The sequence below is a fragment of the Lipophrys pholis genome, assembly GCF_963383615.2.
Source record: "Lipophrys pholis genome assembly, chromosome: 7".
NCBI classification, from domain to species: domain Eukaryota; kingdom Metazoa; phylum Chordata; class Actinopteri; order Blenniiformes; family Blenniidae; genus Lipophrys; species Lipophrys pholis.
Genome location: NC_137638.1, coordinates 24,617,763 through 24,631,308, shown reverse-complemented (window position 1 = coordinate 24,631,308; position 13,546 = coordinate 24,617,763). Strand labels below are relative to the sequence as shown.

Here is a 13,546-nt window from a genome sequence, read left to right as displayed (position 1 = left end):
TCACCCCAGCTACCTCGTTGTCCGGCGACAACCTTTACGACAGACTGTCCGGGAGTGATCAATTGCTCGTGTCTTCGTTGTCGTACAAATGCTACAGAAGCACAACAAAAGAACAGCGAGCACATTCAGGAAGAGGGAAGTTTGGACAACTAGTCGCACTGCTGATTATACCTTGTCGTGTTGCTCGGTGAGTCACTTTGGGGCGTGTTGGATATAGCTGGGGTCAACTTTTGATGATGAACTTCTCCCATCCGATACCAAATTCCCATGTTGTTTATCTCACTGTGACAATATGGGGAAAAAAACAAACAAACTGATGGATTAGTTAAACACTGCCCCCCCCCCCCCCCCCCCCCCCCCCACCGCTCCCCCCAAAAAACTTGGTGACTGGTACTAGATCCAAAACATCATGGTTTCATTCACTTCCACTGTCAAATACCTCACCCTAAACAGGTGTAGTTATCAAGCTGGTACTTGGTCTTTGCAATGATCTGGATGTCATACACAGCCGTCTCTGCTGCCTCGCGAGGGCTCATTTTCACACAGAGCCTCCTCTTCCTCGTGGCAGCTTCCTCTGATGAGTCAAGTACATATGAGCATGTCAAAAAAAAGAATTGGTGGTTGCATATTCAGTTCTGTCTCCCGAGTTTGAGGCACAAAATATATAAATATATACAGGCATTTTCAACCCTCTACGAGAAACATATATTTTCACAAATCCCACAGATGCTTTGCTATTAAGTCATTACCCGCCTTAGAATAAGAGATGAGCTCATATCAGTTTCTGGGTGACTTGCTGTGCTCAAAGGGAAATGACTGGACACCGGGAAGCCACGAAATTCACATGCATTATTATCATTTTTATCATTTTAGTAGGTAAAATGACAGAAGCAAGTGAATCCTCCATCAGCTTTAGTGCACAACAGGGATTTAAACTCGATATTCTCGAAAGCAACTCATACATAATGTCACATGTATACATTAAACATGGATTCACATAAAGCAATAAAACATTAAATTACAACATAGCCAAACAAAACATAATCTCTTTTCTTCATTCTGGCACAAAAAAAAAAAAAAAAAAGCATTGCCATGCTTTCTTATATTGCATCTGTGCCACACTCATTTATTTCCCCAGCAACACTAGAAAGTGCAGTGTAAATGCAATGATAATAAAAATAATAAACAAGCTGTCCTCACTCCCCACACCAAAATATTATTACATTTCCAAGGCATGGATAGTGAGGGGAAATACGTAGCACTCAAAAAGCACTAAAGCATTGGGGAATGCATTTCATTAATATTAGATAACCCCCATCGACTCGTCCTCTTCCCAAATAAATACATAAATAAATAAGCCCCTCATAAAGAAAAGCACAGCTCCAGCTGAGATAAACAATGACTCATGATTCTCTTCTCTTGTACCTCCAGGGCAAAATGTTTATTTTATTCCCACAGTCTGCCATAAATTAAGCTAACCTGCACCCATAAAACATTCACTATCTCGAGCAAAGCTGCCCCAGAGGACCTCCTCATGAGCTGGTCGGAGTGTGAAAACACAAGAAGAAGAAGAGGGGAGCCGGCCGCTGGTCGATATTGACTGTTTACTTACTTGTGTCCATTGTTTCCAGTAGAGGTGTGAAGGATTCTGGCAACGCGTCCTTCATGTCAATCAGCTTCAAGCCCACAACAACGCCGGGGCCCTGAAAGAGGCGGCGGACGCTGGGGAGTTTAAATCATGCACGCAAACTCACTCTTTCTAAAAAAAAATATTTGTCTTTTGTGAGGAGCCAAGGAAGAAAAAATGTGGAGAAAATAGAGTCAATGATTTACTAAAAGCTCTAAAGGGTTGACAACACAGCTCAAGTAATCACGGCTCTAATAGTTTTTTTTTTGGGGGGGGGGGTGAGAGAACGCATCTGTGAACTTGTAATTATTCTCAACCTTTTGGCGCGAAGCTGCGGGATGATGGGAGACAGCGCAGGCAGTCTGATCAACAGAATGGGACTAGTTAAAAATAATCAGGGACTGTATAGTTGACATTTTCAAGCATGACTCTTCCCAGCCTCCCATTACATTTTCATTTTTTGCCATAATAAATTGCAATAATACACAGCAGCAGTAGAGAGTGGGGCGACCCAGGCGTGACTTGATGCGTCCGAAAAGCCCGGATCCCACTGCTACAGTTGCTCGACAGTCATTACCATTAGATACATTTTTTATTCATAGTTTTCATACTGACGTAAGGAGGAATATGGATGAATGTTATTACTATGCATGAAACCTTTTTCAGTGTTTTCCGCTTTTTTTCTGGGGAGATTTTTCCATCAGGACCTGACAAAATGGGACTATCTACCTCCAACCTAGAGTATGATAAATCACAAACTATTTACTTCCCCCCGCATAATTCAGGGGCTAATTTTACAGAATCTGTTTTTGTCATAGACAATTACAGTGGGAGGTCCATTGACTGGCAGACAGAATAGCCTTTGTTGATGGCTCTGTCATGTTTTATTTGTGTCAAAGTCTTTAAAACAATGTGGACACACATTTTAAGATAACATACAGGAACTAGGGAAAGGCTATTTGTATGCTATATACTAAACCCCGGGCCAGATTGAGCTCAGGCACAAGGCAGCCGCTGCCAAGTTGCCTGGCTTTTAGAGGACACGCCGCGAGAAAAAAAAATATGACTTGATTAAGTCCAGAAAATGAGCTGATGCAAAGTAATAACAAAAATGCAGGTTTTGTTTACAATACTGTCTGCATTATCCACCTGCAACCCGGGGAAACTTAATTAATAGACAGCCAACAGCAAGCTGTATGAGCGGTTGGACAGGTTGATAATCCTGGCGATGTAAGCAGGTGTATTTATGGCCATAGAGCAGCTGACAGCCAAGCAGAAACGCATCAGCAGTAGGCTGCAGGCAGGAGATGAGTCCAAAAATGACCCAACAACATTATGAGAAATATAATGCAAAGATCATTTCAGCCACAGAGGCGTCATGGCTGCCCAAAATTGGGATTTCTATATATATACATAAACACATCCACACTGAAGGTGGATCCTGTGCTGTAATTTCTTCCATAAACAATAGAGTATTTTTCTTAAAAAAGTTATATGTGCAAGTACTTCCTAGCATTGGGTTTGGTAACCATTTTCTCTACGGGGACGCTGTTGATTGAATAAATCAGAATAGTTAAAATACAGCTCATTGTTATTTCATGAATAAACATAAATAGTATCCTCAGTTGGGAGTACATTGTGAACAATGTCTCTCTGAGGTATTATTCATCTGGAATATGCATGCACATCCATTATATGTGAAAACTTCAAAACTCCACATCCATTGCCGGCCTTTTTTCATGAAGCACTTCCACTGATCAAAGTGCAAAGTGTGTGAAGATATTCGGCAGCAGAGAAGTGAGCTAATAACAACTGGCAAACAACAACAACAACAACAACAAAAAAAAGTGGTGCAGCTGAGGCGTTAATGAAGAATGCATAGGAAAAGGGAGAAGTTTACGTTGACGCTTACAGTTTTTCTGGTGAAACAGAGGTAGCGGGTGACCTTGGATTTGAATAAGCCGTCCTTCCACAGGTCGGCGTCAGAGCCATCTGTTGTTTGTGCAACCTACGTGGAAAAAAAAAAAAAAAAGAAGAGAAAAAAACAAGGAGAGAAAAAAACATGCAGGAGGTGGGATAAAGTTAATGTATGTATGCCATGAGCATGCTGCTTTTGCCTCTTCCTTTGCATACTAGCCTTAATTAACGCTTGCCTACACGAGTGCTCCATCTCATTAGTGCTCTGCGTGGGTAAAGGAGTCTTAGCCTCCAAAAAGGTGGCTAAAAATATCATCTCTTGGGACTGGGCTGATTAAAGACACCCTGACAGGGAACTGCCCTAATAAGGAAATCAAACTAGCTTCTGTAACAAAACTGGGATTGTATTTGTGGTAAATGCTCAATGTGTGTTTTTATTTCTTTAAATAAACCTCCTGATGTACTCCGTGAGCGGAACATGATGAACTGAAAATATTAAACATCCTGAATAATTTTACTGTCATGGCTTGAGGAGATAAATTAAAGAAAGAATAAAACCCATAACAATACAGACAATTTGAAGCAATTTGATAGGTTCAGCTCTAAAGATCTGAGCGGCCCGCCCTTGTACAATAGACTCATTCAGTTGTAAATGAGCAGCAGAAGCAGTAAGAAAAATAGATTGCATCATATTGACAGCATGTGGGCAACGCAAGTCGAGCTCAAGGTCCTACACTGCATTGCTATGTAAATGTAGGTACGCAGGGCAGAATGATAAAGCAAAATATAACCTGCAGACTGCATCACAGACTCCTCCATCGTTCGTGCAAATATGCTTGGCTGAAACGTCATGTTCCATTGGCTATCATGTGAGAATCACCTAAATAACTGCCAGAGCTATTTTCTAAAAGGATCCTTTACAAAGAGGAGTCAATCTAATGAGGTTCATTCAAATGAAGAAGTCATAGATCTCTGCACCCACCCACACACATTACCCCCTTGACAATAATGATGAATGACCCTGTGACTGGGTGGGGGGAAACATGGCATGGGGAGATTCATGCAAAACCACCACTGACTAGATGGGATGAGAGCTGAGACTGGAGAGGGGAACAGAGACAGATAGTCGGATGAGAGAGAGAGAGAGGGGGGGGGGAGGGGGGGGGGGGGGGGGAGATGAGCAGAGAGAGGGATTGCAGGGCGTCTCCAACAGCAGTTCCATGAAAGGTCCCAGAAGGAGCCTATACATCACCAGCCTCCCTCTTCCTTACAAGACAACCCGTCTTGGCCACTTTTTCCAGGTCAGTAGCCAGCGCATCCTGTCAGCGTAAACAAAGGGCTCGCTTTGTGAAACCCAAAGTCAAGTTGAGGAGTAACGAGGGCACGGTCCTCCTCCGAGGCACCTCAGGCATCATCCTGCCACAGCCGCCGGCAGCAAGGATGCGACGCAGCTTGAATGCGAAACGGCAACTGCCGAGCCACGGCAGAGGAAACATGTGTAAAGTTGCAGTGGCTCTCCTCCAACACTTTAAAGTGACGCCGCCGTGCGCGGCGCCGTCGTTAACACAGACTTCAAGGAGAAGAATGTCACATGTCTGATAAGAGATCTCACAGCTCTGATATTGAAATGCGACTGCATCATTTGATTTAAAATGAAATGACAGATTCAACTGCCACTTCCTGAAATCTCCGGCTCGCCGTGATCTAAAAGCCCACCTATGAGACGTGTCTTTAGGGGGTGCTGCGTATTCCTGTGAAGCCTCTCTGGAGACAGACACCACCAGAAAGTTGCTGTGAAGCACTGAGAGGCACAGCTGTGAATACAAAAGGTATAAAAGGCGAACAATCAAAAAAAATCTCTGGAGAGTGAAACCAGGTGAGGAAGAAATACGAGCGGTACTGGGAATCAAAAAGTCTCCCCGAAGAAAGAACGCAACCAAAAATATAATGTGTCAGCTTTTATCTCTCAACTGGCTTATTGAGTTAAATTGCCGTTATAATTGTTTACATTTCAGACTAATCTTTTTTTTTCTTTCCTTTCTTTCACAGGTTGGGATCAGGAGGTTGTGCAGTCTGGTACTCTGTGAGCACCAGGGGGTGAGGGGGGCAATTAGTTAAGCTGAAAGCAGGGGGAAACAGCTAGCAGGCATATCCCCGGTGCAACCCTGGCACGGAGCATGAGTGTGCGAGAGTCTACTGGAGGTGTTTGATGTTGGGTGGCTGCCGGTGCTTCGGCAAAGCTCCGGATCCCAGTGGGGCGGCGTTTGATCTGGGCCCGTGCTCTCTTGTGCTGGAACAACCTGCCCAGGTTCAGAGATGTGAGCGCACCGTATCAGAGAGCAAAAGAGTTAATCAGCCTTTTGATCTGCTTCATAAAATGTACGGTAAGTATGGGAGAGGAGTCGGCATTAAGGAGGAATCTGAAAAGATCTTCCGAGTATGAAAGGAAAAAGAGAAATCAATACAGCGTAATGTCTTGAGACTTCCCCTCCTCTGTGCTGCAGGAGTGCACGATAACCCGAGTGTTGGTATTTTTGTTTGTATTTCAAGTGAGCAGATGAAAGACCACCGAGCGATGTTCAAAAGATGTTCCTGAAGGTGGGACGAACGCATCTGAAATAAAGCTTCAGAGTCAATGTGGCCTTGAATTCTCATCTTGGAGGCTGACTTCCTATTCTTGATATGTTGTTACCTTGAAAGTTATTTCTAGTTTAACTTTGTGAATAAAAAGTGACGCAGGATAGAATATATCACAAAAAAAAATCGGAGCTAATTGTGGCGTAACCCTGACCTCTGACTAACATACATCCCAAACTATCCTTTAGAGCAGGCTGCGATTAATAGGGAAGGATGGATGGGCTGCATTAAAGTGAAAGGAAATACGTAGATGGAGGGTAATATGATCAATTTCATTAAAACTAAAATTGTAATGATGTAATGCAGATAAAATAAAATGTAAGACGGTGGTATTAAGTGTTTCAGATGTGGCAAAAGCTCAAAATAACATATAATTTAGAGTAAGAATAATCCCATCATTTATTGCTTATGGGTTAGCCATTGAAAATTCCAGATTTTATTACTGGTATTTTATTACAACTATTACTTACAAAGAAATTAAATCCTCTCTTCCCTGAAAAACAAAAACTGTGACCAATTGTGGACGAGATGTCCAACTCTTCCATGTTGATCCTTTTGGAGGATACCATCTGGGTTCCCACAGTGCACTGCAAGCTGGCGTTGGTGACAGTGTGAACCCACTTATGCACTTAAAATAGAAAGTGTGGAAGCACATGATTTGAGACGCGGCGTAAAAAGCCTGCAGCCACTCTGTTGCAGCACGCCATCGTATGTGCTAAATGCTAATGTCAGCATGCTAACACACTCACAGTAACAATGTTAAATTGATGATATTAAGCGAGCTGTGGTATTCACTGTGTTAACAAGCTGACGGGCTTATAATTAGCACACAGAACAAGCTCAGGTTGATGGGACAACTTTTTTGTAGCTATTTGGATGGACTGAATCTGGGTGACAGTGCGAAGACTGCCGCCCCCGCGACCTGGAAACGGATAAGCGGGAAAAAATGGATGGATGGATGGACTGAGCACCGACGAAGCTCGGAACGTCACTGAAAATAACTTGACAGAAAGTTTAATCGGCAAAAATTATTAAGACAACATCTACTGAAGGTTTTTCAATATAAATAATGGCCACAACTACTTTTGTCCACTGTGGGTTTGATTGTTTTAGTCAATAAATTCAGAACAAGAAATGAAAATCAATCTGAGCACAATAGGGAAAGTTTTGGATTACATTCACATCAAACCTGAAACAGGCCTTAACATACTAGTAGTCTAAAGAGATTCACTGGTGCAGTAAAATAATGCATTTTTGTAAACTCCCCCCTTCATAAAATGAATTAGTATTTGAAATTAAAAGTTTCTCAGGTTTGTCATTCTATCATTTTAGTGGTCTGACCCCTCTAAAGTGTATGCACTTGAAATAAAATGCAATATTATGCAATATTCAAGCACCCTTAGCACCTTTCCACCCACTTTATATATGTATGTATTTATTATGAATGCGATGGTCATTAGTTTGTTTGTGCCACCAAAATTTATCTCTAGAAATACATAAAAAAAACAATCTCAGATGTCAGGTTACAAAACTGTACAGTGGATTGTTTTGAGTCAATTCACCTGACGATAGTAATGACTGTGTCACCTTGCAATGATTCGGTATTAGTCATGTATATCTGAATATCTAATTAAAATAAAATCCATATATTTCAGTGGCAGCTTTTCAAACCATCTTCGCTGACATGGGTGTGCGTTCACTGTTCATATTAAAGTCATGCACTACTTTCTAACTGCTTTACAACAACAGTATTTGCACATCAGCTAGAATGTACTGGTGCACTGGAGCAGCAGAGGAAGTCTGACGGGGCTCCTCCGTGTTTGTCACTGCCGTGCGGCGTGTACGCTGCTTCCTCGCCAGTGGCTCCGTTCTGAATGCCAACCCAAGATCATCTGCCAGAGATTACAAGGAGCGGGGTGTGTAGGGTGGAGCAGGAAGAGATAAAAACTGCAGGAGGAAGGAGGGGAGGGTTCAGAGGGCGTAGGGTGAAAACAATAGAGGTCTGAATAGGAAGGGAAGGAGGAAGAGACTTCTCCCCTTGAGCTCGTCTAGTGTTTTATTAAACTTGCGCTCGTTTCTTTTTTCACCCCCTGCGACTCATTTACAACTGAGTAAAGTTCTCATTATCCAACTCCCCGAGCAGCAACTCAAACCCTGACACATTCCTGCTAATGGTGGAGCTGTTGCGAGACGTGAAGAAAACACGAGGACAAACTTAAGTGATAAGAGCGTCAACCCAACGTCATTAAGCCTCTGGTGTGTTTGTGAAACTGATGGCAACCAGAAACGAGAATATTCTAATAATCAAAAGTAAAAATAGGTCGTCAAAGACAGATTTCTAATGAGAGCATCTGCCGCCATCCTGACTGCGTTTCAACAGTTGCATGTGCAACCAACAGCAGAAAGCCAAAACAGAGCATCTATTCTGTGTTTGATTCGATCCTCTTGACTTGATGGTTTCTGGCCTGAGCCGGCCAATAGAGCGGGTCTGTGTGGAGTTTGCATGAGGTCCCTGTGGACTTTTGTGCTTGGAGTTTCTCCAGGTCCTCAGGTTTTAACATTTTAAAGGGAAACTCAAGATCTTGATTTTTTTAATTAAGCTTTTATTTAATCTTTTGAATATTCATGTTTTGTTTTTATAGAATCTGCATTTAATTTTAATCTTTTATGTACTCTTCATTTACTGCAGTCATTAAATTTATTTAAACATTTATATAGCTTAATTTTATGCTTTCTGTGATTTTTTTTTTTACTCGGTTTTTATGCATTCTGCATGTTAGTTATTTACTATGACATTTTATCCACTATTTCAGTCTTTAGCTTCTATCCTTGTACCCAAACATTGTATACCTGATGTTTTCATTTCCTCTTTTAAATGTATTTTATTAACTCTTTTGTGTTTATGATATTTTTATGTACATCTCCACCATTTCTCCTATAGGGTTAAGATATAATTGTACTGTGTTTGTTGGGGCTTTGGTGGAGGTTTTATTCTGGGCATTATTAGGCTGGCTCTGGCTCGGTTGTTACAGTGTTTGATGGTCAACTGGAAGGTTGCAGGTTCACTTCCCCATTTTGTCCACATGGCAAAGTGTCCTTGAGCAAGACACTGAACCCCAAGTTGCTCCCAATAGATACGCTGTGCCCCTTGCATGGCAGCCGCCTCTATGTGTGTGAATATGATTAATAATGTCAATTAGATTGTGTTTTTGTGACTGTTCAAGCAGTGGAAAAGCGCAATTTAAGTGAAAACCATTCTGCATTACTTTTTTTTGGCACTTTTTCTGTTTATTATGAAAAGTGTTACAACTTTATTTTGATGTATCGATTGAACTATCCAAAGATTTGCTTATTAGTAAACGAGTGTCTCCAAAGTCACCCGAGGTGATGTGAGGATTAGAAAACGTTCACACTGCAGGTCTTGATGCTCATAAAAACCCCAAATCTCAGCCTGTGTAGAAATCATGTTAAAACCCTAAAACTAGTATATGTGCAATAAAGAACACACCATAAACACACGGAATATACAGGGTTAAATAGTAAGAGAGTTTAGCTGCCCAATTGGGGGATACCGCCATATCTGGCAACACTGGTCAGCGTGTAGATCCATTTTCAAGTGGTTGTTAAATACGAGTCGACAAAATCTAGACAAAACGCAGAGGGAAAGAAGAAGCGGAATGAAGGAAAAAGAGAGCACAGATTTTATTGTTTTGGCGGAGCCGCTTCCTCCGGCGCTTATCCGTGACGTCAGTCACACACCAATGACGAAGCAGTCGCATGTAGAAAAATATCCGAATTTGTACCAAATATGATCGAAGCCTGGGTCTGGTGATACAAAATTGGAATTGCAGCATTGACACGGCCACAGAACAGGTTGGATATGGGTCACTTGTGAGCAAGAAATCTGAATTGGGTCACATTTCCCTGCAGTGTGTGGGTCAGGTATGCGTTTCTCTGCATCTAAACCAAATAAATGTCTAAATCCGAAGCAGATTCCCATCTGAGTGACACCAGATATCACAGCGATCTGAAGTAATCCGTTAAACCACAGCAGCTCCTCGATGAACACTTCTTACGTTACGCAATGAGAATCAGACAAGATTATATGAGTGGTTTATCAAAATATGTAAAGGTGAACATGAGAGCAGAGCCAATCACTTACTAGGTGAGGATGAATCATTTTTCGCAATCACAATGAAATTTAAACTGTTGCTTACTGGTGGGCTTGAGGTGAAAACCCACGGGGGAGCGTTTGAACAGGTGATAAAACCTTGTAGTAAGAAAACCTTAGATTTGGAGCTTGCATGTTCTCCCTGTGCATTCATGTCCGATTAATGCATGCGCCTGAATTGTATAAGGTGTGAATTTATGCTCTCTGCACCTCCCAACATGGTCAGAACAGGTAAGGGGGATTTATGCATGGATCACCGGATAAAATAAAAATAATGATAGAATCAACTCCAGTACTCACAATGGTATAGCCATCTGGGGCCTTGCTGCTTGATGTAACAATTCCCACTGCACTGATGGGGTCTTTAGGCAGCTGGTCGGGTACTTCAGACATGTTGAGGATCTATAAGGCAGAAAAACATAGTGCGAGACAAATATTCAGAACACTAATCAACAGTTCTTCTATTTTAACAGTCAAGTGAAGAAAGGTTGAATCCACATATTTATTATGAGTGTTGTTTAATCTTTAACAAAGTGAAAACGAGAATTATTTGATATCTGAAAATATTGAATAAATGCATAAAAAGTGAAAGAAAATGAGCATTGCAGCCTTTCTAGTCATTACAGGGAGAATGGACAGGGTCGTTCTTGGCTAAAATGGCCCCATTATTGACTTCTTGATGAGGCTTATTAGGATCCAGGAGAAAAAGTGGTCGCCTAATCCAGGATCAAATGACAAGTGAGACCAGTGACAAAACAGCATTTGGAGACCACACAATGACTTCACCAAATCACAAATTAGACGGGCTGGTCACATATTTTCAAGGAAGTCCCAATCAATTGCTATCTATTCCTGTCTAAGGGAATTTTTGCCTAATGGGTATGCAAGCCTTTTACAGCGTAAGTGGCTTCGCAAAGGTTCCCTTATGCAATTTTATTAGATTAGCGTTAAAGCGTTCTTGTACTAACTGACAAAGTTGCTGCGTTCAATCTTGATATTTACAAAATCTATCGCAATTAGGTTGATCAAATTAGGGGATTTGGTCCAGAAACAGCTGTCTCTTTAACAAATGTTAGATAGCTGTACTTATTCAAATGAAACAGGATAGCAAATGAGCTAATAGAATGAGGGATTTCTTTGCAACATTAATTTGTTCAAGATGAGCTTTTGTTTACAGCACAACATCCAGCAGAGCAAAGGAAAAACATTCAAACTATTTACGTCTGCAGACGGAAACATCATCTATCCGAGCATGGTGAGAAAAAATAATCCAATGGTCTGAAAAATCACGGAGTACGACAAGCTTGGTTTTGCAATGCATCCTATAGCATGTTGTCTCGAGGTTTACGAACTCTCAGCACTTGTGTCTTTTCACTTTTTGTAAACTTTACTGAGTTTCTTCATGACAAAACAGCATGAAATGATATACATTACAAAATCACAAAACAGTTTCCAAATGGAAAAATCACTTACACAAAACAAAGACTTAGAATATCGGTCACTTTACTCAATTTCTTTTTCTTGAGGAAGTACCCGTCTTCTCCCATGACGACGTCTACAATTTCTCTCAGGTACATTACATGGAAGGTACTTGGAATTTCACATCATAAAATAGTTTGTAGAATATTGCTTATATTTTTCCAAAATTGTATCACCTTCACACAGTTCTAGAAAACATGTGAGTGTTATATATCAGGCCTACACTTCTTCCAGCAGCGTTGCTCAGCACATAGTTGTTTACTTTCTTTGCTGTGTTTACTGAGCAGAGGAGAAAACATCATCAAGGGTTGCTCGCAATTGTTTGCGCCTGTTTGACTGGTTCCCTCTGGCAGCAGCTACAAGTGTATCACAACACAAACCAGAACCTGTTTCCAGAACTAGAAGCATCTGAAATTCAATCATTCATTGATTCACGCACATTCTGCATTTTTCTTTGTTATATTGCACTATTCTTTGTTTCTTACATTTTGTTTATTTGCACTGTGGGAGGAGCAGCTCTCAAACTTATTATTAACTATTATTTTTATTATATTTGTATTCTGTTTGTTTTTTGTCTTTGGGGGGTCAAATCGAGTCGCTTACCCCTTTAAAGCTTTAAAGCTTTGGCTGCTGTTTTGATTCTACTTCACTTTTCGCATTTTGAGGACTGTTTTGTGAAGTTCTTCAACACAAGCACTGTTAATAATAACAAACCAGTTATGACTGCTATAAATAAAAAGCAAACGCCCATTAAAAAAAAAAAAAAAACAGGATAAAAAGACTCTCTACTCACCTATTACAATTTGAAACAACACTCCCAAGTAATTATTGTCAATTGTATAAAGCGGTTTTCTAGTGCGTTAAAATAACGCTACATAATTGCGTGCACCTTGTTTCCATAAAAAAAGAAATAAAGAAATAAAACGTCACCGTATCAGAGTCCAGTCCACTGATAAATGACCCGGATGAGTTGAGACCTCACGTGGACTCTCAGTCTTTAGACGCACAGAAGTTAAGTTTAACAAAAAAAAAAAAAAAGTAAAGAATATTGTGGTGTTTGTACCTGTTAGAGAGCGTCCTCCTGCTGAGCAGCTTCACCGTCTCAACCTTTGGACTCCACATGCAGCTCGTGCAGGTAGGAAGCACTTCCGGTAGAGAAAATCATTAACTAATGTTGATCTGTGTATACGCCACACAGAGGTCTCTCTCTAGCAATTTAATCCATTTAAGACTATAAATTAAGGAAAATGTTCATTCACTCCACTGTTTTAGAAAAATGTTTATATTGTGTATTTGTAAACTTAAGCACATTCCCTAATTATTTTTTATAATTATTTTATACAGCTTCAACATCATAAAAAGTGTAGTTCTACGCTTCCTGTGCAAATCACTTACTGGATTGAATTTAATTTCATATTTTTAATACAGTGATTGATATCAACATAACACAGTGACTGATATCACTTAAAACCAATTATCATTGGTGTAATCACATGGGATGATCAGTTACTTTACATATGTGGTGCCACCATGTTCATATGAGTATTTGTGTCCATGTCATTCCTATATATTTTTTAATCATTATCACCTCTATGAAAACACACACTGCAGATACTTTGCAGATACCTGAATCATTTTAATCCCAATGCAGCAGTTGTTTGGCAACACATGTTCAGATTGAGAACTAAAAGATAAATTATTTCAAAAGAGGCCAA

The 13,546-nt window shown here is 40.6% G+C and overlaps 1 protein-coding gene across 4 annotated transcripts in view; it reads right to left on the bottom strand.

Annotated features, from left to right (window-relative positions):
- The window catches only part of LOC308111664 (multivesicular body subunit 12B-like), a 36,222-nt gene extending 23,260 nt beyond the window's left edge, over positions 1–12,962 (bottom strand). For 2 of the 4 annotated variants that reach the window (XM_080466643.1, XM_080466645.1), the window contains exons 1-7: positions 12,895–12,935; positions 12,762–12,826; positions 10,653–10,754; positions 3,540–3,635; positions 1,613–1,703; positions 445–574; positions 172–282 (exon numbers count right to left, since the gene is read on the bottom strand). In XM_080466643.1, coding sequence (XP_080322769.1) covers positions 172–282; positions 445–574; positions 1,613–1,703; positions 3,540–3,635; positions 10,653–10,745 — 521 coding nt within the window. In that variant the 5' untranslated portion in view covers positions 10,746–10,754; positions 12,762–12,826; positions 12,895–12,935. Of the gene's footprint in view, positions 1–171; positions 283–444; positions 575–1,612; positions 1,704–3,539; positions 3,636–10,652; positions 10,755–12,761; positions 12,827–12,894 lie in introns of all 4 variants that reach the window. The other 2 variants (XM_080466642.1, XM_080466644.1) reach the window with 1 other exon arrangement.
- Between the last annotated feature and the right edge of the window lie 584 nt (positions 12,963–13,546).